The sequence below is a fragment of the Struthio camelus genome, chromosome 4, assembly GCF_040807025.1.
Source record: "Struthio camelus isolate bStrCam1 chromosome 4, bStrCam1.hap1, whole genome shotgun sequence".
In the NCBI taxonomy this organism is placed as follows: Eukaryota; Metazoa; Chordata; class Aves; order Struthioniformes; family Struthionidae; genus Struthio; species Struthio camelus.
Genome location: NC_090945.1, coordinates 39420661 through 39443909, shown reverse-complemented (window position 1 = coordinate 39443909; position 23249 = coordinate 39420661). Strand labels below are relative to the sequence as shown.

The 23249-nt window shown below is 39.4% G+C and overlaps 1 protein-coding gene across 1 annotated transcript in view; it reads right to left on the bottom strand.

The window, feature by feature from the left end:
- The window catches only part of LOC104145548 (probable RNA-binding protein 46), a 43604-nt gene that overhangs the window by 7783 nt on the left and 12572 nt on the right, over nucleotides 1-23249 (bottom strand). Inside the window, exons 3-5 of the mRNA XM_068942358.1 lie at nucleotides 16207-16368; nucleotides 7431-7898; nucleotides 5306-6088 (exon numbers count right to left, since the gene is read on the bottom strand). Of these exons, the coding sequence (XP_068798459.1) occupies nucleotides 5306-6088; nucleotides 7431-7898; nucleotides 16207-16368 (1413 nt within the window). The remainder of the gene's footprint in view (nucleotides 1-5305; nucleotides 6089-7430; nucleotides 7899-16206; nucleotides 16369-23249) is intronic.

Genomic DNA, 23249 nt, shown 5'->3' with positions numbered 1-23249 from the left:
TTAGTTTAATCATCTCCAAACTCTGTCAGGTGCAGAATTTATTTGGGAAAAAATTTCTCGTTTTATACATTCAACTTATATTGTACAAGATAAAATTATTTACATAAAAAGAAGTGTTTGCGTAAGAGATCACTGATTGTTCTTACATCACCAAAAAACATGAAAGAATAAGAAACAAGTCTCTGTTCCCTTATATTAAGGCAAGCTTGCAGAATCCTCACATGGTAAGAGGTTAAGTATCAACTAACTGTCTTCTCTCAAACAAATCATCCTCTCCACGTGCAGCACTTAGCAAAGCACCTTGAAAACTAATGTTTGCAGTAGTGCAGTGCTACAGTGATTGCTCATTGTTACTCCATAACTGCAAAACCTGTTGAATATGTAGTTTTTCCACATACACCCTTGGGAACACAGCATTACAGCACGTTTCCAGCCACGACCATACTAGTCTGCTGAGAACTTGCTGACCCCAAGATGCTGGCCTGCTTTCATATGTACTGCTACTACACAACATTAAAATGTTGACAGTATTTCCGACTCCTTTTAACCAGAAGGGTTACTAACAGCAAATAGGAAAGGGAAGGCTTACACACCTCAAAAGAAGAGAGCTGTGATAAGCTATTAAAATGCTATCTACTCTGCAAAAACATTTACAACTTTCTGAAAAACTCCATGTCTCAGCACCAACATCAACTCCGTATCTGAACAAGAAAAGAGTAAATAAACCAAGAGAGTATTTTACTTTTAAGAAGCAGAAACCTTATGAAAACAGAACCTAACTTGTCTAAATAAATCCAAACAAGGCATAGGGAAAAAAGGATTAAGAGAACACTGAGTGTACCCAATGGCTTCTCTACCGAGATCAAATCAAGCGGACTATTTATAGCAAGAAAATTTGTGATTGTCCAGTGTAAGTAACAGCACAGGGAACCTGAATTTCAATTCACTTCTTGAACTTCAATTCACTTGCAACAGAAGTGAGGAAGATAGAGGCTTTAATGCTATGCACCATTCAAACCCTATTCAAATATGGGGGCGGGGGTGCGTGTCAAAGCCTTGACTCTGTCTTCCCCACTAACACCAGTCAGCAGAGATTAAACTGTAACAGGAAGAAAATGCAACTATTCAAATAATAAAAAGTCTTTGTCATAAAGGAAGAAACGTCTGAAGCATATTTTATTACCTCAGATTTTGCAGACAGCTTTCCTTCTTTCTTTGTTCCTAAAAACACTGCAAGAATTATGTTCTGCTGCTAACCTTTATAATAACCCTCTGGCAAAGTCACACTCATGCACGCTGGAGGCTCTCTGGACTTTAGCATGGCACAGAGTACTAGACAGAATTTTCTCATTTTTCATTCTGGTTGGTAACAATTTTGTCTATGCAGTTAAATTTTCAAATTCTCTCAAAGCAGCCCCTTCTCATCCACTTACCTTAATCTGCTTATATGATTCTAAAATAAAAAACCATACGCATCACAAAAAATTAAGTGGGTATTTTAAGCTCCTATAAGAGAAGTTATTAGCAGTAGCAATTCAACACTGTCTCATCTTTGCACACTCATGTTTACAGCAAATTGCTTCCAAGAAAAAACACACTGATGCTTTTCTCAGTATCACTGCTACTTACAGGGACACACATGTCCATAGAGCATCATTCATCAAACATGCCAGACCCTATAGCAGACACTTCAGCAAGCAAGAGGGATCCTCTATCACATCCAGCAACTCTTCTTTAGCTTCAGACAGTTCTTTCAAAATACTGTGTTAAGTTAGAACAAAAACAACCTCCGCAGATTAGTTAGGGAAGAACTTTTCTATTTCTTGGGTCCTTAAGGCTATGTTTCAGTATCAGGACAATTTTCAACACCAACACGTTTATCAACATGAAAAAGCTGTATCTTTCAAAAGACAGTGATATATGTCTGCTTTGAAAAAGGACTCTGCATGCTCTGTGCTAGGGCAAATCCTCAGTACCAAGAATGTACAGAGGTCACCAAAATAAAAATAACTTTTGTAGTTCAAAGATAATAAGACAGCATTACAAACACTAGGCCATTAGTTGGACTGCTTTTAAAATCTAAACCTGGGATCTGGAAATCCCAGTAGGTAAGAACTCACAGCATTTGAAGCGCTACCAAACTTTTAAGAGAGAGATTGTTAATTTCAGTTCACCTTAAAACGTCTGCCCTAGAGTACTTACAACTGTAACTGAGAAGATGAAAAAACTAAAACATACTTTCTTAAAAAAACAAAAAAAAAAATCAAAACAAAACACTTCTTTACATTCCGGTTTTGACCACAGTTGTGAATAATCATTCTTACTCAACTATTTCCTTGTAATTGTTTTGGCAATTCTTTCTCAGAGCAATATGAGAGAGAAAATATTTTTTATCTTAGACAATGCTAGCTGAAAGGCCCAACATGGACATGGATATGCACAGCCAAGCACAGAACGTGAAGCTGCCTCCATTCTTTAAACAATAAGAACCCCACATCACTATTTCAAGTTTAGCATTGTTTTAATACTTTGTGTTCAGGATTACACAGTTAGAAAGGTATGCCCCTAATTATGCTAGCTATGAAGAAAATGGGAAAAGATAATTAGCCTTACACATTATCTAAATGCATGCAAAACCAAGCACAGGTACTTTACTGTTTTATTGTTAAAAATAAATAAAGAATTCAGTTCACTCTGACCATCTGAAAATATCATCCTTCTGTAAGTGACAAACTAATGCAAATGAAACATACTGCTGCTAAAGTAGAGAAAACTCATTAGGTTTTGTATTTTAGAGAGTCTTCTTCCTCTATGAACTTTTGGACATGCAAAAGCAATAACAAGGAGAAGCAAGCTTCTGAGCATGAGGAAAAAGCTTGTTTGAATTTTAGTTCTACGTTACAGTAAAAGGCATCACAGTCAAGCCTGAAATAAGTCAGCCACAAACTCCATCCAAAAGGAAAACCTCACCATAATCTAAGCATCAAGAGACTTCCAGAACAAGTGTACAGTAGCACTATTAGGAAGAGAAGGATGGCAACACTTTTAACAGATTTTTACCAGCAGGGACTTTTCCAACCCAACAAAACTAAAACAGGGAAAAGAAAAAAAAAAAAAAGAAAGAAAAAAAGGCTTTCTTATAGCACTTATTATTTGTGCTTCCATTTCCCTGAAAATTTAATTCACTGGGCCAAAGTTATCAAGTAAAATCATCTGAAAAAACATTTTTTTACCTGCTCTCATTTTGTTTTCTTCCATTTCTACAGCAGAATCAACAAAGTGAAAATCTTACCCAGTAGCAGAAGACATCTCAAGAAGAGATGGCAAGAGCTCATTCTGACCTTAGAAATCAAGGCTATACACATTCAGTTTTCTTTAACAGTGTCTTTTTAAAGTGGATGCAGTCCCAAGCACGCACAGCAAATCCAGAAAGGATGGCTTGCTATTAATGCATTGTATGATCGCATTGCACTTATATTCCAGAGCTGCACTACACGTGCTTATATTCCAGAGCTGCACTACACAGGGTTACCAAGTCTGATGCTAGAAACACTACTTGGACCACACAGAGCAGACACTTCCTCCTGAGAATGCCACTTCTTTCAAACTGGAAGCCCATGCCTTAGAAGGCTGACATTCTAAGGCATCCTTTACTTAAAACTAGAAAAGTGAAAAAAATTAGTGATCTATTAATACACAGAAATAATAGTACACAAAAGCATAACCTGCTTGAACTTCCTAGATATTACAAGAGACTCAAAAACAACTTGTTTATCATCACAGCAAAACACAAAAACAAGCAAATGAAAAAATGAAACCACCTCTCCCCCGCTCCCTAAACAACTTGGCATTGTTCCTCTTCTGAACTGTCATAAAAAACTAAAAAATAAAACAAAATACCCCACAAAAAACTGCTACAGACAATGAGAAAAGAAACTAGTTTGCATTAGCCGACCATTTCCACTGCAATTTACACAGAAAAGAACTAAAGAGCTATGACTCTAGGACTCACTGGAGAGGTATTTTGTCAGGGTAGAGAAATATTAATGTCACTATGCAAAACATTGGTAAGATTTTAGAATACTCTATGTACAGTCCTAGTCATGCCCAAAAAAACCATTCAACAGATGCACAAGAATGCTACTCAGCAGCTCAGAATAATGAAGTGACAGTTTCTAATACTTGTCAAATTACAAAGATCCGTTCTATCTCTTTTTCAAATATTCCATACCTAAGGGCCAGAAAGGGAAAGTGAGAGCTAATTAAGCACAAGGAGAATTGTTCAAAAGAATGAATGGAATAAGTCATACAAAACTTTGTCTGGAAACCTAAGGAATTTCAAACCATCATGGTACGTACGGTTCTGCAACAGCCTTCAAATCTGAGTACCAAGGAGCCAAGAATCCAGTTACTTTTAGGAAGGACTCTATCAGATGATTACTATATTCACTAATGAAACTACTTGGCATTAGTAGTCCAGTTCTGCATTCTGGATGCTATACTACAATATTACAAAAGTGGAAAATGCCAGACAGGAACTAAATGGGAGAAGTGTTACATGTTATATTATTTATGTATATCAACTTATACAGCAAGAGGGATAACATATACTGACAGAACTGGGGTGAACTGCCTCCTCAGTTATGAGAAGAACAGACTTATAATATCAAAACTCCCCTTTTCTAGCAGTCACATTTTAATTTTACAAAGTGGAATATATATAAATGAAGATGTTAGGCTTGGAAGTAATTAGGAATAACTGCATCCCTACTTTCTCCCACTTACTTTCTCTTTAAAATAAATAACAACCACCCGTACTAAATGACAGCGGTCTTTACCCAAAGATGCCTTCAGCAGAGCCCTGTAATGATACTCTGCTATAGCCTTGAGAATGTCTACAGAGAGAAATCAAACAACAGCTTACCAGAGCTATTTATTTATCTGAATATGCATCAGCCACTTCTGGTTTACCTCTCAAACATTAAATCAAGAATACAGCAGCCTTTCAAATAAATTTTCAGCATCATGTAGATGACCTTATACCTACCTAAGCCACTAAACAGGTCATCTAGTTCTTCCTTATAAATCATTAAGGCAGATAAATGAAAGCAAAAATGCCCCCACATTTCAACAGTATAAATGCTGACACAGTGTTCCTTCAGTTCCTCTCACCCTGCTGTTCCATATTGAGCTGAGTATGCAAGATATACACACACAGGACAGAAGATGTACACATAAAGAGCAATTTTAAAGCAACTTTTCTAGCTTCAGTTCTTAAGAACTAATTAGAAGCATTTATGCTTACCTAGATGTAGAAGTGTAAACTGTGCTGCCAACTCCTTTGCATCTTCTAATGTTGTACAGAGTTTGTCTGGCATGAAATAACTCTGGGAACCGTTTGCAATACTAGGAATAACTATCTTGTACACTAAAAGTATTTTCCCATCCTGACTTGTGGTTGAATACAAGTAGTACTCTGGTGGTGCCCAGTTATTTTTATTGCAATAATAATCCAGATGCATTACTGCAGAACTGAAGTGACTGGATTTTAAAGAATACATGCTAATTGGAGTAAGCTTTGTTCCTGGAAAAAAGGGGTATGTGGACCTTTCAATTTCAGGAGGGTTTGGACTGTGCTGGCCATTAAGACGAACCGAAAGACTTGCTGTTTTTCCTAAGGATTTTTGATGACCATCTTCTTTGTTAGGAAACCCTAACAGATTTTCAGAACTGGGACTAATTTGACCATTAAGATGTTGCCTCCAAGTACTCTCTTTGTTAACTGGCTTTGCCAGTGTTACCTCAATACTAGCTCCATCAATGCACTTTCCATTCATTACAGACATAGCAGCAACTGCATCCTCTCGGTTGAAAAAATGAACAAAAGCATAGTCTCTCAGCTTCTTTACACGTTCAACTACTCCTGGCTTGAACTTGTTGAATTCAGCTTTAATTGTGTCTTCTGTAGTAGATATCATTAAATTTCTTACATACAACACTTTAACTCTCTGCATTGTTTCTTCATCAACTTCTTTCTCTGGGTCTGCCCAGTCTACTTGAATAGTGTGACCCCAGAGTTGGAATGTTCCTACAGCAAAGAAGCATTATGCCAGTAAGAAAGATGCAAGGGAAAAAAAACAAATGATATCTAGCTCTTACTAATTACTTCTAAAAAAGTAAACAAACATGGTACACATTACATGAAACAGTGTTTTGTTGCCTGCATCCACTTAGCAAAATATGAAAAAACCCTACTACTTGATACTTGAAATTATTAAATAAAATAAGACTTGGCAAAAAATTAGAAATGTTCATATCAGTACTCTTTAGGTTCATTAAGCATCATTACTTGTCAAAACACAGATTTGATCACACACACACCAGCCATGAGCATGAGATTTTACTAGTTGGTAAACACATTATCTTTAATAAGATCAACACCTAGAAAAATAAGCGTAACACCTGTAAAAAGTAATCTGCATGTATACGCACTAGCATGAGCCTTACCGTATCTTGCAATGGACACTGAAAACATCCACTTAAAACACGCGCACACACACAACTTGTTAGTCATTTCAAGTCAACATTTTGAGTAGTACAGAACTGGTTTTACATTCAGCGATCTGGACATATTTCTTCCATCACTTTGCAAGGCCTATCTAAGTCTTAGATAATACTCAGTCACTAACTATTCTTTGTCAGCCACTAACACGAGACTGGCTGAAATCTTGGAGTTGATAAATACATAGAGTTTTGTCATTCATTTCAATGAGATCAATGCTGTATTATCTGTTTTAGTCATGCTTAACTTCTGTGGTTCTCCAACAATGCTGTTTTATTTCTTTCCTGTTACCCTTTAGCTTCCTTTCTTTACCTATTCCCTCCTCTTCATTTTCAATTCTTCCTACTTTCTCTTCCTCAAAAGACATAAAATAAGGTGTGAAGAAAAGTCTTTTTCTACTTGTTAAACTCTTAGAATCATTTTTTTAATAAAAGGTTAAAGACTGACTTTCAAACACTAAGATATGGAACACCAATAACATCATTCATTCTACTCAAAGGAAATAAGGGACACATTCCAACAATTACACTTTTAAGCTCTCAACTTTAAAAGCATTCATATGCAAGGACTAGTACATGCAAATGAAGACTGGATGTGTGCCCAAGCAAATACATATCTTGGTGTAAATTACAGTAACCTGTGTTTATAAAGCAGACATCTGTTCATTCGTTCTCAAAATCACTTAAAAGTTGTATTTCTTAACAAAAAAAACAAAAAACCAAGAACCTGTTTATTCATGAATCAAAAAGAAATCCTCTTCAGCTGAAAGGTAGCACTGCCTAATTCTATAACTCTCAAGATACTATAAAGCAACAGCAACAAACATGAACACTCCCCCCAAAATTCTGATCAATTAAAAAAAGTTTACCTGGGATTAGCCTTCTTCTAGCCATTGCAGCTGCTCTGTGAGATTCATATTCAACAAAAGCAAAGCCACGATTTTTAGTTTTATCAGTGGCATTTGGATAAACAATGACATCTACCACTCCTTCTGTAACTTTTTTCATTTCATCCAGTATTTCTTCCTTCTTCTTTTCTTTTGGAATTGCTCCAATAAATAGTCGGCAGTTGTCCAAGCTTACGCAGACACCAATAAATTTCCCTGGACGAATTTCATAATTATTAAGAATCCTAATGGCTAGTTGGGCCTCTTCTTTAGTAGTGTACATCACAAAAGCATAGCCTCGATTCTCGCCGCTGAATTCCATCATCAGCCTGAACTCATAGATCTTCCCAGCTCTCTCAAAAACAGGAACTAATTCATCTTCATACATATCACGAGGAATCTTACCCACAAACACTTCACATCCACGAGGTGGAGGAGGACCTTCCCAACCTTAAAATAAATTATCCAAAAACAATCTTAGTACAAATGCCAGACATGCACTTTGCTCACACATTTTGGGGATGGGGAAGGGTATTTATTCTTAGCATCAGTTTAGAACTGAGATATTCTCATCAAATATTTAAATCTTGCTTCTGTTACATTTAAAAACTAAATTGCTGGCTTACATCACTCTCTGCCCCCCCCCCCTTTTTTTACTTCCTTCTTCCATTTCCTTCATTTGAATTTGTATGACAGCCCATTGCAACTAGCATTATGTAAAATACTGACAGGCTTGCTGTAAGAGTCTATGTTTCAAAGATTTTTTTCCCCTTAAAATTACATGCCAGTTATTAATATAACTGATACGTAATAATTAACCGAACTGCTAGAGGAAGACTAAGTTGTATTTTCTACCCTAATATCAAAATGTTGCAATTGTTTCTCTGCACTTCTTGCCTACATTTTAATAAATTATGGTCAAAGTCCTCAGTGCCAGTATTATTTTCTCCTTCACATCATTCAAAAGGTCTGAACGCTTTGGTTCCACTTTCTCCTTTCATGCACCAAAAGAGGGTTCCCTTTGGAAGGTAGGATATGGAGCTATCCCTTCTTCAGCAGCCAAAAAAAAGAGAGAATACCTTTCTTCCAAAAAACAGCAAGCCACAATTTTCCACTAGCTGGAGCTGGATGGTAGGAAAAAAAAAAAATCATCTACAAAACAAGTGAGTTCCTAGTTCACATCTGAAAGTTACAAGCAGATCCCTGTTTCGACCATTAAGCCAAGTGGACACTCATATACCCTTTATTTTGTATCCCTGCCGTGTATGTTGAAAGATATATTCAATACATAACGTAAAAAAATGCATAAATACATTTAAAAATATGAGGATAAGGTCTGCAGAGCAAATATGGCACTCTAATAAGCATTTTACAAAATATTTTTAATAAATTAGGCAAATGAATTAGAAGTTTCAGATGCGGATAAACAGTTAAATCATAACTAATATTTTTTTCCTAAAGCTTTGACAAGAAAGGTTCTTAGCAAGAGAGAAACCAAGGAGTACAAAACTGGCAGAAAAGAAGAAACAGCTTGAAAGATGAGTATGAAATGACAAAGCATAAGGAGGCAAGGGAAAAATGATGACAGTTGACAAGTTACAACAGGAAGGCGATAAAATATTTTACTTTGGCTTGAAGTTCAGAATAAATTATACGTACATGACTTTTGTAAATAATTTACAGTTTTTTCCTTCATGTAAGTATCATCAAAGCCAAAGTAATTTAATCCTGATTTTTTTTTTTTTTTAAATCAGAATCATTGGGCAATTTCTGCCTTCTTGCACAACAACTTTTCTTCTACAAGCTGTGTGCGGTACACAAGGCATCTACTAAGGTGATCTGAATTAGCATTCATTTGGAGCCACAGTGTCGCAGCTAACTTAGGGAAGTTTTATGCAACACTGTTCACATAACACTGTTTTACACAGCATTCAACCTTTATATCATTTTCAGCTTTTTCAACCTTTATGAGCACTTCAGCTGAGGACTGACAGGACAAGGCAAATAATGCAGGATGCAACCAGTATTGCCATCATTCACTGCTTGCCAGTTACTTCCCCAAATAAAAATGCCTAACCCAACATTACATCTTTCAGGAGCTCCAAAGAAAAGCAGCAGCACACGCCTCAGTCAAGAAAAAATGGAGGAGGCTATGCTTAATACTGTAAGGAAGTCATGGAATTAAATTACAATGTTCATTTATTAGCCAGACTCCAACTTCTACCATCATCCTCAGACTGGTAACTGATTAACAGTCATTCGAAGTAAAAGTCAACTATCACTGAAAAAACTACCTTCTACTTTTAAAGCTACATAAAAATTCATCATTTGTACCAAAAACATACAAAGAAATTACATGTTCAGAGTTTTTAAATTCTTTTAAGATATCTGAGCTCCTAGAGCCAACTGGGAGTACAGTTTTGACTCCTGACTTAGGGACAACCTGGTATATGACCTATTTGCCAATGCTGGGTAGGTATTCAGCAAAGCAAACATGGAATCAGTTGACCAAAAGCACCATCACTCCAACAGTTACCAACTGATTCATAAGTTTCCTTCATAAGGTACCTTATTCATCGCTGGATGAGAGATTGTTGGATTCCCTTTTTGCAGCAGTTCAAGTAAACCAACTTTAACCAACATTTTAACTATAAACCTCCCACTGGTTACTGGGATACAATCCATCTCAAATTTTCTTCCATGTAATTCTCCTACTGACTTATGTATCTAATTTTTACATCTACTGCAATCTAAGCACAGGATCCAAAAAAGCAATGAAAAGTCACTGTTTTCATTGCCATACCTTATACCTTACAAGTACTTTTTCTACAGGTAGCATATGCTGAGCAAGAACTGTGCTGCTGCCAAGAGAGGTTAAAAAAAAAAAAAAAACTTTTGTAGTGTTAACTTTCAGCCAGATTAGCTCCTTGTTCTGGATAACCTGCCAGCCACACAAACAAAATGGCAACAAGAAAACACAGCTGATAATGAAGCCATCTCTTTCCATAGCAACACATCCCTTTAGAAACCACACTGTAAGCAAACAACATTCATAACACAACCCTAATTTGCATACTATAATTGTAATTTAACAGAATCACAGAATGGTTGAAGGTGAACGGGACCTCTGGAGATCATCTAGTCCAACACTTATGCCCCACCCCGGCCTCAACTTCTAGGCAGGACTGCCTAGAGCATGTTGCCCAGGACTGCATCCAGATGACTTCTGAGTATCTCCAGGGAAGGAGACTCCACAGCCTCTCTGGGCAACCTGTTCCAATGCTCTGTCACCCTCACAGTGAAGAAGTTTTTTCTCAGGTTTAGGTGGAACTTCCTGTGGTTCAGTTTCTGCCCGTTGCCTCTTGTCCTGTCGCTGGGCACCACGGAGAAGAGGCTGGCCCCATCCTCTTGCCACCCTCCCTTCAGATGCTTATACACGTTGATGAGATCCCCTCTCAGTCTTCTCTTCTCCAGGCTGAACAGGCCCAGCTCTCTCAGCCTTTCCTCATGTGAGAGATGCTCCAGTCCCTTCATCATCTTGGTAGCCCCCCGCTGGACTCTCTCCAGCAGCTCCATGTCTCTCTCGTACTGGGGAGCCCAGAACTGGACCCAGCACTCCAGGTGAGGCCTCACCAGGGCTGAGTAGAGGGGCAGGATCACCTCCCTCGACCTGCTGGCAAAGCTCTGCCTCATGCAACCCAGGATACCGTTAGCCTTCTTGGCCACGAGGGCACACTGCTGGCTCATGGTCAACTTGTCGTCCGCCAGGACGACTCCCAGGTCCTTCTCCGCAGAGCTGCTTTCCAGCAGGTCAGCCCCCAGCCTGTCCTGGTGCATGGGATTATTCCTCCTCACATGCAGGACCTTGCACTTGCCTTTGTTGAACTTCAGGAGGTTCCTCTCTGCCCACCTCTCCAGCCTGTCCAGGTCCCTCTGAATGGCAGCAGAGTCTTCTGGTGTGTCAGTCACCTCCCCCCCCCCAGTTTAGTATCATCAGCAAACTTGCTGAGGGTGCACTCTGTCCCTTCCTCCAGGTCATTGATGAGTAAGTTAAACAAGACTGGACCCAGGACTGACCCCTGGCAGGCACCACTAGCTACAGGCCTCCAACTAGACTCTGCACCACTCACCACAACCCTCTGAGCTCGGCCATCCAGCCAGTTCTCAGTCCACCTCACTGTCCACTCATCTAGCCCACACTTCCTGAGCTTGCCTAGGAGGATGTGATGGGAGACAGTGTCAAAAGCCTTGCTGAAGTCTGGGTAGACAACATCCACTGCTCTGCCCTCATCTACCCAGCCACCCATTCCATCACAGAAGGCCATCAGATTGGTCAAGCGTGATTTCCCTTTGGTGAATCCATGCTGACTACTCCTGATCACCTTCTTGTCCTCCACATGCTTAGTGAAGACCTCCAGGATGAGCTGTTCCATCACCTTTCCCGGGATGGAGGTGAGGCTGACTGGCCTCTAGTTGCCTGGCTCCTCCTTCTTGTCCTTTTTGAAGATTGGTGCGACATTGGCTTTCTTCCAGTCCTCAGGCACCTCTCCTGTTCTCCAGGACCTTTCCAAGATGACTGAGAATGGCCTAGCAATGATATCCGCCAGCTCCCTCAGCACTCATGGGTGCATCCCATCAGGGCCCATGGACTTGTGGGTGTCCAGTTCGCCTAAATGATCTCTAACCCAATCCTCCTTGACCAAGGGAAAGATCTCCTTTCTCCAGGCTTTCTTCCTAGTCTCCACAGGGTCCGGAATTCCTGAGGACTGGTCTTAGCAGTAAAGACTGAAGCAAAGAAGACATTCAGTACCTCTGTCTTGTCTGTATGATATATTTGAAGAAGCCCTTCTTGCTGTCCTTGATATGCTTTGCTAGATTTAATTCAAAATGGGCCTCAGCCTTCCTTGTCGCATCCTTGCATACTCTGACAATGTTCTCATATTCCTCCCAGGTGGCCTGTCCCACCTTCTGTATACACTTCCTTCTTCCGTTTGAGTTTTGCCAAGAGCTCTTTGTTCATCCATACAGGTCTCCTGCCCGCTTTGCTTGACTTCTTGCTCATTGAGATGCACTGCTCTTGAACCTAAAGGAAGTGATTCTTGAATTTTAACCAGCTTTCTTGGACCCCTCTTCCTTCTAGGGCCCGATCCCATAGGATTCTTCCAAGAAGGTCCCTAAAGAGGCCAAAGTTAGCTCTCCTGAAGTCCAGGGCTGTGATCCTACTTATTGCCCTGCTTCTTCCTTGGAGGATCCTCAACTCTACCATCTCATGGTCACTGCAGTCATGGGTGACCCCAAACTTCACCTCTCCAACCAGCCCTTCCTTGTTTGTCAGCACAAGGTCCAGCAGCACATCTCTCCTTGTTGACTCCTCTATCATGTGTGTCAGAAAGTTATCATCAGTGCTCTCCAGGAACCTCATGGATTGTTTGTGCCTTGCCGTGCTATTCCTCCAGCAGATATCAGTGTGGTTCAAGTCTCCCATGAGAACCAGGGCCTGTGATTGTGAGGCTACTAACAGCTGTCTGTAGAAGGCCTCATCTACTTCCTTTTCCTGATCAGGTGGCCTGTAGCAAACACCCACAATAGTGTCACCCATGTTAGTCTGCCCTTTAATCCTTACCCATAAGCTCTTGATTCGCTCATCATCCACCCCTAGGCAGAGGCCAATACATTTCAGTTGCTCTCGCACATAAAGGGCGACTCCTCCACCTTGCCTTGCTGGCTTGTCCTTCCTAAAAAGCATGTAACCACCCATGGTAGCATTTCAGCCATGCGAGCTTATCCCACCACATCTCTGTAACTGCAACGAGATCAGGGTCCTGCAGCCACACACAGAACTGTAGTTCTTCCAGTTTATTCTCCATGCTGGTGCATTTGTGTACAGGCACTTCAGAGAGGTATTCAAGCGTGCTGATTTCCCAGGAGGGGTGCTAGAGGATTCCCCATGTTCTTGTCTTGTAGGTACTTTCTTAACTGCATGCAATTGCATTTCTTACAAACCTTCTCAAACATCCTAGTCTCAGTTGGCCTAGGCTATCACTTACAGTTAAAGGGTAACTTCCAGCCTAAGTAAGTAAGAAAATACATGAATAATTAAAGGAGAGGTATGTAATCCATGTTAATGAACAGATTTATGGAAGATATGTCTTTTCAAACACATCTAATTTCCATATCTGAAAAGGTTAACAGATTTTAACTTTGAAAAAGGAATACATTTAATACTGCCTAATGTTCTTATTAAACAACTGTCATTATACTGTAACTACAATTTATTAAATAAAATAAGAACAGGCTGAGCTCTCAGAAAAAGTTTAGTGCTGCACTGGAGTTCTCTAACCAGTGCCATTTTCAAAAGAATTTCAGAGGGCTCCATTCACCTCTTTCATGGAGGCTGGTAAAAGCATGTAGGTAATTTTAGATAGGAGAAACTTCCAAAGAGAAATCACTTTGATGCAGCTGTATGTTAAGCTAAACGTGAGAATAAGCAATACAGTTCACGCTTGCGGGCATGATTTAAAAACATACAGGATCACAAGCCACAAGTAAAACCAAACTGAAAGAGCAGCACAAAGAATTTACATTCTTTCTGCCTGAGTTCATGACGTTGATTCAAAAAGAGTAATTCATAGTTTATGTGATATAACCATGACTAATGGCAAAATTTAGCATACATTGCTGATGTCAACAACAACATCATAAGTATTTATTTTGCTTTAAGTATTTTTTTCCAAAGACTTAAGGAGTTAATTCATTTAAGTCAGAAGAAAAGGAAGAACTGGGATAAAGGTATCTGACAGATTATTATATGGAAAAATAATAAGAATTAGGTGATTCATCAGGAAATTCATAAAAACAATCTCGGACTAGAAATAAAGCTCAAATTCAGCAGGGAAGATACTAAGCATTTTAACAAGCTACTCAGAGTAGGAACTAGTAGTTAATCCCATCTTGTAAAGTCTCACAATCAAAACCAGACACTCTTCTGAAAATATCTGTTAGCTAAAAAAGTCATCAGGCTCAACACAGTAGTAACTGAGCAGGAAGAAAATGCTTAAGATAATCAACAGCTCAAACTAAGTGATCCAGAGGCCACCTCTTTCCTCACCATGCTTTTGAGAAAACTAAGAACAAAAAATGCACCAATTTTGTAGGGTGAAAAAAACCACCATATTTTATCTCTAGGATATGGGAACAATGACAAAAAACGCTTACTAGGGAAAGAACTAGTGAACTTAGTGAACTATTTCTCTCCCTCAAGCTTCTTCATTCAAAATAACAACAAATTCATTTGTTTTTATCCCTTTATTTCACAAACTTTCAGCCTTTGCAGCACAAGATAAACCTGTTATTTCCCAGTATTCATATAACCATTCATTAAACTGGAATGATCCAGCACTATCTTCAAGCAAAAACATCTTTATCAGTCCTACTCAAACCTGCGAGTTGTTTTAAATTTGCCTTCCAAAATAAATTTAAGTGCTGAACAAAGGCTTTTTTACTTGCACTACCTGTGAACGTGTTACACTTAGTTTCCTATAAACTAAATCTATAGCAGTAGTTTCAACCAAGTGTTTATTTAAGCAGCGTATAGAGGGATTTCAAGGTGTGAGATTTACTATTACCAAGTTACTTAATTACAGTACTAGACATAGTATTTTAAAAAGATATTTGATACACAACAAAAATAAATCTTCCAAAGCAGTGACATCCTAACAAGTTTACTATATCTGATACTACAGCCGCTGTTTCCAAATCACAATGTACATACCCTATACAGAGTTTACTTCTGTACTGCAGGATTTAATTCTGTATTTTGCCTTTGACTTCAGCAGAAATGTAACTGGGTAAAAACCATCTAATGAGAAAGTTTGTTTTCACAGCAGTAACGTACCAATTCACATGCAGAAGCCTCCCACTTGTACAAAGGTAAATCCCAACCACAAATGTAAAAAGGGAACTATTAGTAGTTATAATGTGAATACTGTCCTCCTTGTTCTCTGGAATTTTTAACAGTTTTTTTTTTTCCTGTTTACACATAGGTGCACACATAACATTTTTTCTGTTTTCAAAAATATTGAGTGACAGAACAGCAACACATTGACAATAAACTGACTGTTGTACTTCGCTGTTAAAAACACGCTTGCTTTTCCAATTAAGGTTATAAGCTCCAGAAGCTCAACATTTATTAAATTTTCTTCTCAGAACAAATTTTTTTTTTAAGTTATGTTAGATGTGGGGAACAGATTAGTCAACTCTGAAAATGAAATGATTTAGGTTATCTTCATCAGTGGTATCCCCAAGAGCAGGTTTGTCAAGAAATGCTCATGCCAATGCAGGTGGTAACAAAGGAGACATACTAGTTTAGGATATGGTCTGCCTGCTACCACTGATTTGTTTTAAGTGCCACTAAATGTTTCCATGCATGTTCTCAGTCATATGGAACATACACAGCATTTTCAATTCCACATTTGCTTTGCCCCAGACAACTTTAACTGCTCTTACCAGCTGTGACTTCCTAAGCCCATCAAGAGCTATTCAACATAGTTCTGGCACAAGAAATCTCAAACTGCTGAAGCTGTAAAAGCACACCAGAACTCTGTATGTGTTCTGTTTCTTATACTCTTTCCCTAAGCATCTGCTACTGATCACTGTCAAGATACAGGCCTGGGGACAACATGAATTTTTGGTCTGACACAGTATAGCTATCTTTATATAAAATAAACTCTAACTTCATAATCTCTAAAGAAACGCCTACCTGGCGGAGGACCACCAAATTTTCTTTGCCCATTTTCTTGAACCATGCTGTATCCAGTCTTCTCCATCAGAGCCAGTAACGCAGCCTCATTCTGAGTACCACTTCTGACTTTGCCACATCCATTTGTTACATCTGTATTTTCCTCATGCATATCTGCAATATCTTGAACAGAACATTGCATGTATTTTAAATTAAAAGAATTCCAAGTTATCTACATACAGAAGCTACCAAAGCATAGAAAAACAATTTATGCTATACTTGACTATTCACTGTGACTTTAAGCTTAGCATAAAGCCTCTAGCCTTACATCCAACTACAGTCATCTATGTACTCGCTTTGAAAACATTAACCAGCAACTATAGAGTCTATATTCAAACTTTTGTAGCATGCAAGTCACTCTTCAGTGGTATCACAGCTATTTTATAAGCAGGCTGTCTTTCAAGTACACTAAAGAATTCTTTCATAAATCATCATGTGTTATTGCAGTTGTGTACACCTATACACTATTCAAAGTAACAAGTTCCACTTTCTTATTATCATGTTTTATAGAAATTCCAGCAACTTTGAAAACTGTATTTGAGTCCAACAAAAATACTTAGGAACTGCATTTTAAGAACTACATTAAGTCCATGTCTAATTAGCGCAAAGAGTTCAAAGAACTCAGGAACAACAATACAATCTACCTAAAACTAGTATATAATAAAACTAAGCAGAACAAGCTGACAAAACTAAGGAGTTGAGATAAACCCACCTCTGGGCATCCTTATTCTGATGCTGTTATCCACTTTCACAATGGCCACAAAAAGGTTTTATTACTACAGTTATTACCTCTCCACCCACTACTTCCTGGTATGCCAAGACCCCCTACCACAGCTTTGCGTTTCTGTCATCTAGGTGATAGTAAACAACACAAAGGAACCCATATGCTATTACTAAGTCCACTAGTCAGGCTCCTTAAAGAAAGGAAAGTAGTAACTTAAAACCTAGATTTTCTCACTGCCGCTCTTTTTTTCCTTCCCCATCCTACTGCTTCTTTTCCCAAGATTTTCTGCCTTAAGGGTCCACAATACTCTGCCAAAAGCAATCTTCTTCAACACTGGTATGATCCCCTGCACAAAGAGTAAGCAGAGTGACTTAAAACAGCCCACTCCCTGAGCTTTGCTAGTCTGATAACATCTAAGACCAACTGCTATACCCCTCATTCTCCAAAATAAATATTCCAAATACAAATCACCACCAGAAACAGAAGCTACAACTCCTGTTTGTTCTTTAACACTTTTTGTATGCTCAGCTTGCTTTGTCTTCACTGTCAGACCCTAATAAATAACATCCTGAAACCTCCATCATTTATTTTCTCCAAGAAAAGCATTTAATGCCAACTTCAATTCCACATACAAAACGTCTTCTTGTCAGCACACTATTCGCTGAATAATGAAGTCAAAGTTTCTTAGTTAAGACCTCAATCAAAAAAAATCTGGAAAGCTGAGTATAAAGAATACTAAATCAGAGAGCAAATAGTGCATAAATATTCACATGTCTCTTCACTAGGCATCCCATTACTTAAGGGCCCAAGAACTCAATTAGTTCAAGCACTGCACCAAACCCAAACTAAGTCCACTGCTGCACTAAGCTGATGAATGCTGCCAAAGGAGAGGGAAGAAGAGTTCAAAAGCAGCTATGACTTTATGTTTTCCCCTACAGATTGAAACTACAGCCACTTTTTCTTCGTCCTCCTTGTGGCTTCTGGTGGCTTTGTACAAACCAAGGCTGAACTCTCTTATCTAGTCTGACTACCTAAATCAGCTATTACCTACACATTTCATTTATTTCACATGACAGCAGATTATTAACTCCATACTTCTAAAGAAAAGAACTGCTACTAAAAATAAAGCCATACTTAGTAGGTTACATACAAACATTACTCCATCTCTCTACATAGTTTTCAGATTATTACTTGTCATACTACACAAGCATAAGTTTCCACACTCAAAACATTAAACTTCCCCATGGCTGCTGAAGCTTTTATTCTTAACATATTCTACTGAAACTACCTCAGTATCTCAAACTAATATGATTTTGCATATGTTGAAAGCAGATTTTTAAAGTATTATATGCTGTAATTACTTATGGCTAGATTGAATTTCACGATTAAGAAACCCCTTCCATTGCTAGTTTTGAGCATGCTATACAGTGGTCTTCCTGTCTAGAGCTGGATATGCTCTTTTGCCCAACAGCTTAGAACGACTTTGAAACACCGTACTGTCAAAGCTGCTCCTATTTGCAAACATACCTTCTTCTTACAACAGTCTTCACATAACATTATAACAGACTGTATACAACCATTATTACAATGGTAATAAGGTAAACTATATTTTTTTTCCTAACCTAGAAAAAGAATGGGTTTTTTGTGCAAAAAATAAACAGTTCTTTTTCTATCAAGAATGTACTCATTTTGGGGCAGGAAGCCATGTAAGCAGCCATTCTGGAGAGAAGAAGTCGTTCATATGACACCCATCACAGGTCATTAAAATAACCAATCCCTAAATGATCCCTGACTTCATCAAAATCAGATTCCAGAAAGGAAACTGGACACAGCACAATGAAGTCCTGGAAGTCAACAGCTACAGACAACAGCACGACTTCTATTTGCTAAAATGGTGCTCCGTCTCCTCTCAGCAAATTCATTACATTTACCGTGTTTCACAGCCTGCAGGCTGCACGCAGAGAGATGCAGTAATCAAGAAATCTCTTGGTAGACTCAGGGCTAACAAGGTATGGAGAGACCCCGATAAAGTCTGAAGTGAGACAGAGGTAAATTAAGTTCCTCCTTCTCTTATCCAGTTCAGCCAGCCAGCCAAGAAGAACTTATCTGTAAGAGTAGCAATGAGACACCAGATTAAATCATAAAAGTTGCCGAGGGTGCTGCAGCACACAGCTGAAGGCAGGGAAACTAAGAAAGGAGGCACTGGGGAGTGAGGACAAGAGACCAGGGGACAAAGTGAGAGGAGCAGGAAGAGGCCCGAGGCTGAGGGGGTCGCCTGAAGAGACAGGCCAGGCATGTGGGACCACGGGAGCAGTAAGAGGGAACAACAGTAGCCCCGGGAACACCCTGCTTTACTCGCCGCCGACTTGCGTGTTGAGGGCAGCCACCACCGTCCCATCTCCTCACGCCCTTGCGTCCCTCCCCGCCGCCTTCACCTTTCCCCACAGTACAGCGACGACACAAAGTCACCACCGCCCCCTCCCGCAGGAGGGCGAGGCCGCAGTACGACTCCCCGCTAGCCTCCAACAGCTCTGCGCCACACCGGGAAACCGAACCTGCTGGAAACGGCCCCCCGCGGCACAGCCACCGCCGCCACCCCACCCACCGCCTCGCTCGCTCGCTCGCTCGCTCGCTCGCTTCAACACCGCCGCTACACGTTTCCCTCTCTCCGCCCCAAACAGCCAATCACCCGCCGGCCGAGGTGGGCACGGGCATAATTGACGGGTGATCCTAACCAATCAGAACGAGGGGGGGGTGTGAGGCCTCGCACACGAGCTATTTTAAAATGCGCGGCCGTTGGCGGAAAAGTACCGGCGGTGCGCGTGACGCGGGGCCGCGAGAGCCGTTTGGAGCGTTGGGCGCAGGCGGCGCCGCGTGACCCGCCGCGCGGGCGGGGCGGGAGTGCTGGCCGCCTTGTCAGTGCTCCCCTCCCTCCTCCCTGCGAAGGGAAGGCCGTTAGCCAGCCTCACCATTAGCTTCTCGCAAACAGAGTGGTCTTTTTGGTCCCCTCTCTGAAAGTGACTGAGGAGGGTCTGGTGTGCGCTTGTGCTTCAGGGAGCATCTGCTGTCCTGCAGGCTCCTCTTGAACGTTAATAGCTAAGCAAGATAGGTCTCTCTCCGCTTCCCGCTGTTTTAAGTAGTATTTCTGTTACCTTAATTCAGTAACAGGAGCGGGCCCTGCTGGGGTCAGTCGGCTCCCAGGCCTGGCCGTGTAAGGCGGCTCCGGAGGGCTGTCGGCATCCCTCGGGCGGGCCGCTGTGGCCCTGCACGGGCGGCACCCTGAGGGGCACGCGTCCCACGTACCGAAACCCGATGAAAAGTACCGCATTAGTTTCAAATCCTGTAATTTGTTGCTACTGAAATGTTGTGGCCTGTTGTCTCCATCTAACAAACGAAAGACTCCCAAGGAAAAAATGCTGACTTACATTACAGATCCACTACCCCCCTCCCCCCCCCAAAATTAAATGCTTACATGTACTTTTTACTAAGCCAGAGAATCCCAGAAACTTTATCTTAGGGACCATCCTTATTGTAAATAAAGTTTATAGCAATCTAATTTTAGATAGGTATCACTATAAACGTGTCTTTTAATACAGGATCTTAGACATTTTACCTAGTTAAGTTTGCTTATTTTTTTCAAAGGGAAGGCAATTACACTGCTTTTATAAATAATATATTCATTGTATATTTTACAAATTCTGTCTTTATTAAAAAGTGCTGAATGGCTTACATACCAAAGCTATTGCCTTTAAGATTAAATTTCACCACCTTTTCATTTCAAGTTTCCACAGTTTTTTTTTTAATCACATCTAATTCAGCCATGAAACCTCTAGTAAGAATGACTTAGGGGTATATTACATTAAATGAAGTTTGCAGCATTTGGACTGCAATTCAGTGTCCCTGTTACCTTGGAGACTGCTTACTTCCGGGCAGAAATGTCCATGTGTTTGAGATCTTACTGCTGATTGAAGGTATGCAGACAAGTCTCTTCTCATTTAAGAAAACTCTTTAGCATTTTCTTTGTATTTCATGTATGTGACATCTTACTGGATGGGTTACCATGTACAGCCATTTCTGGAGTACAAATTACTCTTTGCTACTGCAGGATACAGAAGCTCAACAGCTGTTCAACTGGAAATTTTTACCCATGTCAATATTTAACAGCAGCAGCTCTCTAGAAATCATATAAAGTTGCAGTCAGGTTTTTCACTTTATGAAATGGCATAAATAAAGGAGAAAATCATAATAACCAAAAAGGGTATTCAATGTCTACCTTATCATATCCTAGAAAACATCAAAGTCAAACCTAAGAACTAAAAACTAATTTGTTTTTCTTGCTGGCCGGTCTCTCTAAAATAAATTAATGATCTTTTTTGCCCTTTGTTCCACAGGTGCTAATTGGGTATTACTGTTCTCAATACCCCCTTGCCCACAGGTGCTAGCTGTTTTTTTCTCTCTAGTAGTCTAATCGTTCAGCATAATTAGGTTTTACTAAGAACAACTGTTTCTAACCTGTGGATTTTGCTGTGACTTGTCAGATGTGATGAAGAAAGTCTGAGCTGAGGGGTTTTATGCCTTTTCTAATAGGAAGCAAGGCAAGGTTTATAGGGGAATATTTTTTATTAGCTGAAAAACAGTTTCCTTACCTGAAAGGTTCTCATAGCTAAAACAAAACTATTCAACTGAACACTCTCTGAAATGCTGCTTTTCTTGTATTAGAAATAGAAGAATCCTCAGCAAGCAAACCTGAGTCCATCTTCTACTTAAAAAAAATAGATATAGTTAATTTTAAGATTTTATACAATGTGTAATTGTATCAAATAAGTTGGAATAATTGTAGGGTATAAGCCATCTGTATTCCTCCTCTAGAAAGGCACTTCCATCAGCGAATTCTACCTTCTTTTCATTTCTTCCCCCTTTTCTCATATAGCACTTGATTGTACTGAGCTTTCAAAAGATATATCCCACTCATTTATCAGTAACCATCCTTTGGAAAACTGATAGGAGGAGGAGACTGATTACATTTTCGCTCCCGTTTCTAGGAGTGACAACTGTTCACAACAAAGTAACAGTTTCTGTCAATTATAATTTATATATATATATATATATAAATAAATAAATACATATATATATATGCGCACCACTCTTCCCAACTAATGCCATATTTTAACTGACTTATTCCTAATAAAGGCTTACTAGAGGATGGGAAAAGAAGGCCAGGCTCAGAAGAATGTTTGTTATTTATCAGAGTACTTAACTTCTCCAGTGCTTTATTGAATGAGCACCCTAGTACATATTTGCTTAATTTTTAATCTTGATAAATAGAAATGTGGTTGAAAGGAGATCATTTTACAAGAGTTATGTATTCTCTGGAAAAAGCACTTGGCACAAATTCTACCTAGAAAATGACTTACATATGATAAAATATGATATTTGCCCTAAAGTTTTATAGTGTTCCTATTAATCTCTAAGAGACACTGAGTTAGTTTCTTCACAAATGTCTGCTCAAAACTGTCACAGATATGAGGGAGGAGGAATAAAGGGCAGAGTTCTGGCAAGATTATGACATTTATTCCTTTGGGTAAATTTGAAAATGTGAAAAAGGTCTTTTTCTAACATATTTTATTTCACAGTGCTGCACCAGACTGTTGCTGTAATGCAAAAGTCCTTGATGTTTTTTAACTTCTGTTTCATTGGAATGCTAGCAAGCCCCAGCGCATATATTCCTGGAGTGGACTATTACTGCAGTTGTAATATGTTTTAATAGAAACATAGCTTTTCTTTCTTCTTTCTTTTTTGTCAGAGTAAGTTTTACTATGGCCTAGAGGAGGAAAAGAGGGTATGTAGTATTTCTGCACAGTGACAGGTTTGATATGTAGGTAGCGCAAATACTTTAAAAGGAAGCAGACATCCTTTGAAGTTTACACAAAGGTCTCTGTAGAAAACCGAGACATAATATGATTGTAAATCTAATTATAGTAAGCTGTCCAGAAAGGCTTAATTTCAGTCAATCAATCCATTTTATTTCAGGTTCCATTTTATCAAGTAGCTGCAATGCCTGTTCAGTAGGATCCTCCTAACAAGGCATTCTAGCGCCTAGTGAAGGGTCTTTCTTCTTAAAAAGGTACAATTTGTTCTTGTTCAATTTTCTTCCTTAAAAGAATAGGGATCTTTTTTAATTATAAAATCTCAAAATCAGATATTGCTGAAATAAGCATTACTGTAAAGAGAATTAATTGTGAAGAAAATAACATACTGAAGTGCTCGCTTTGCTTTGTAA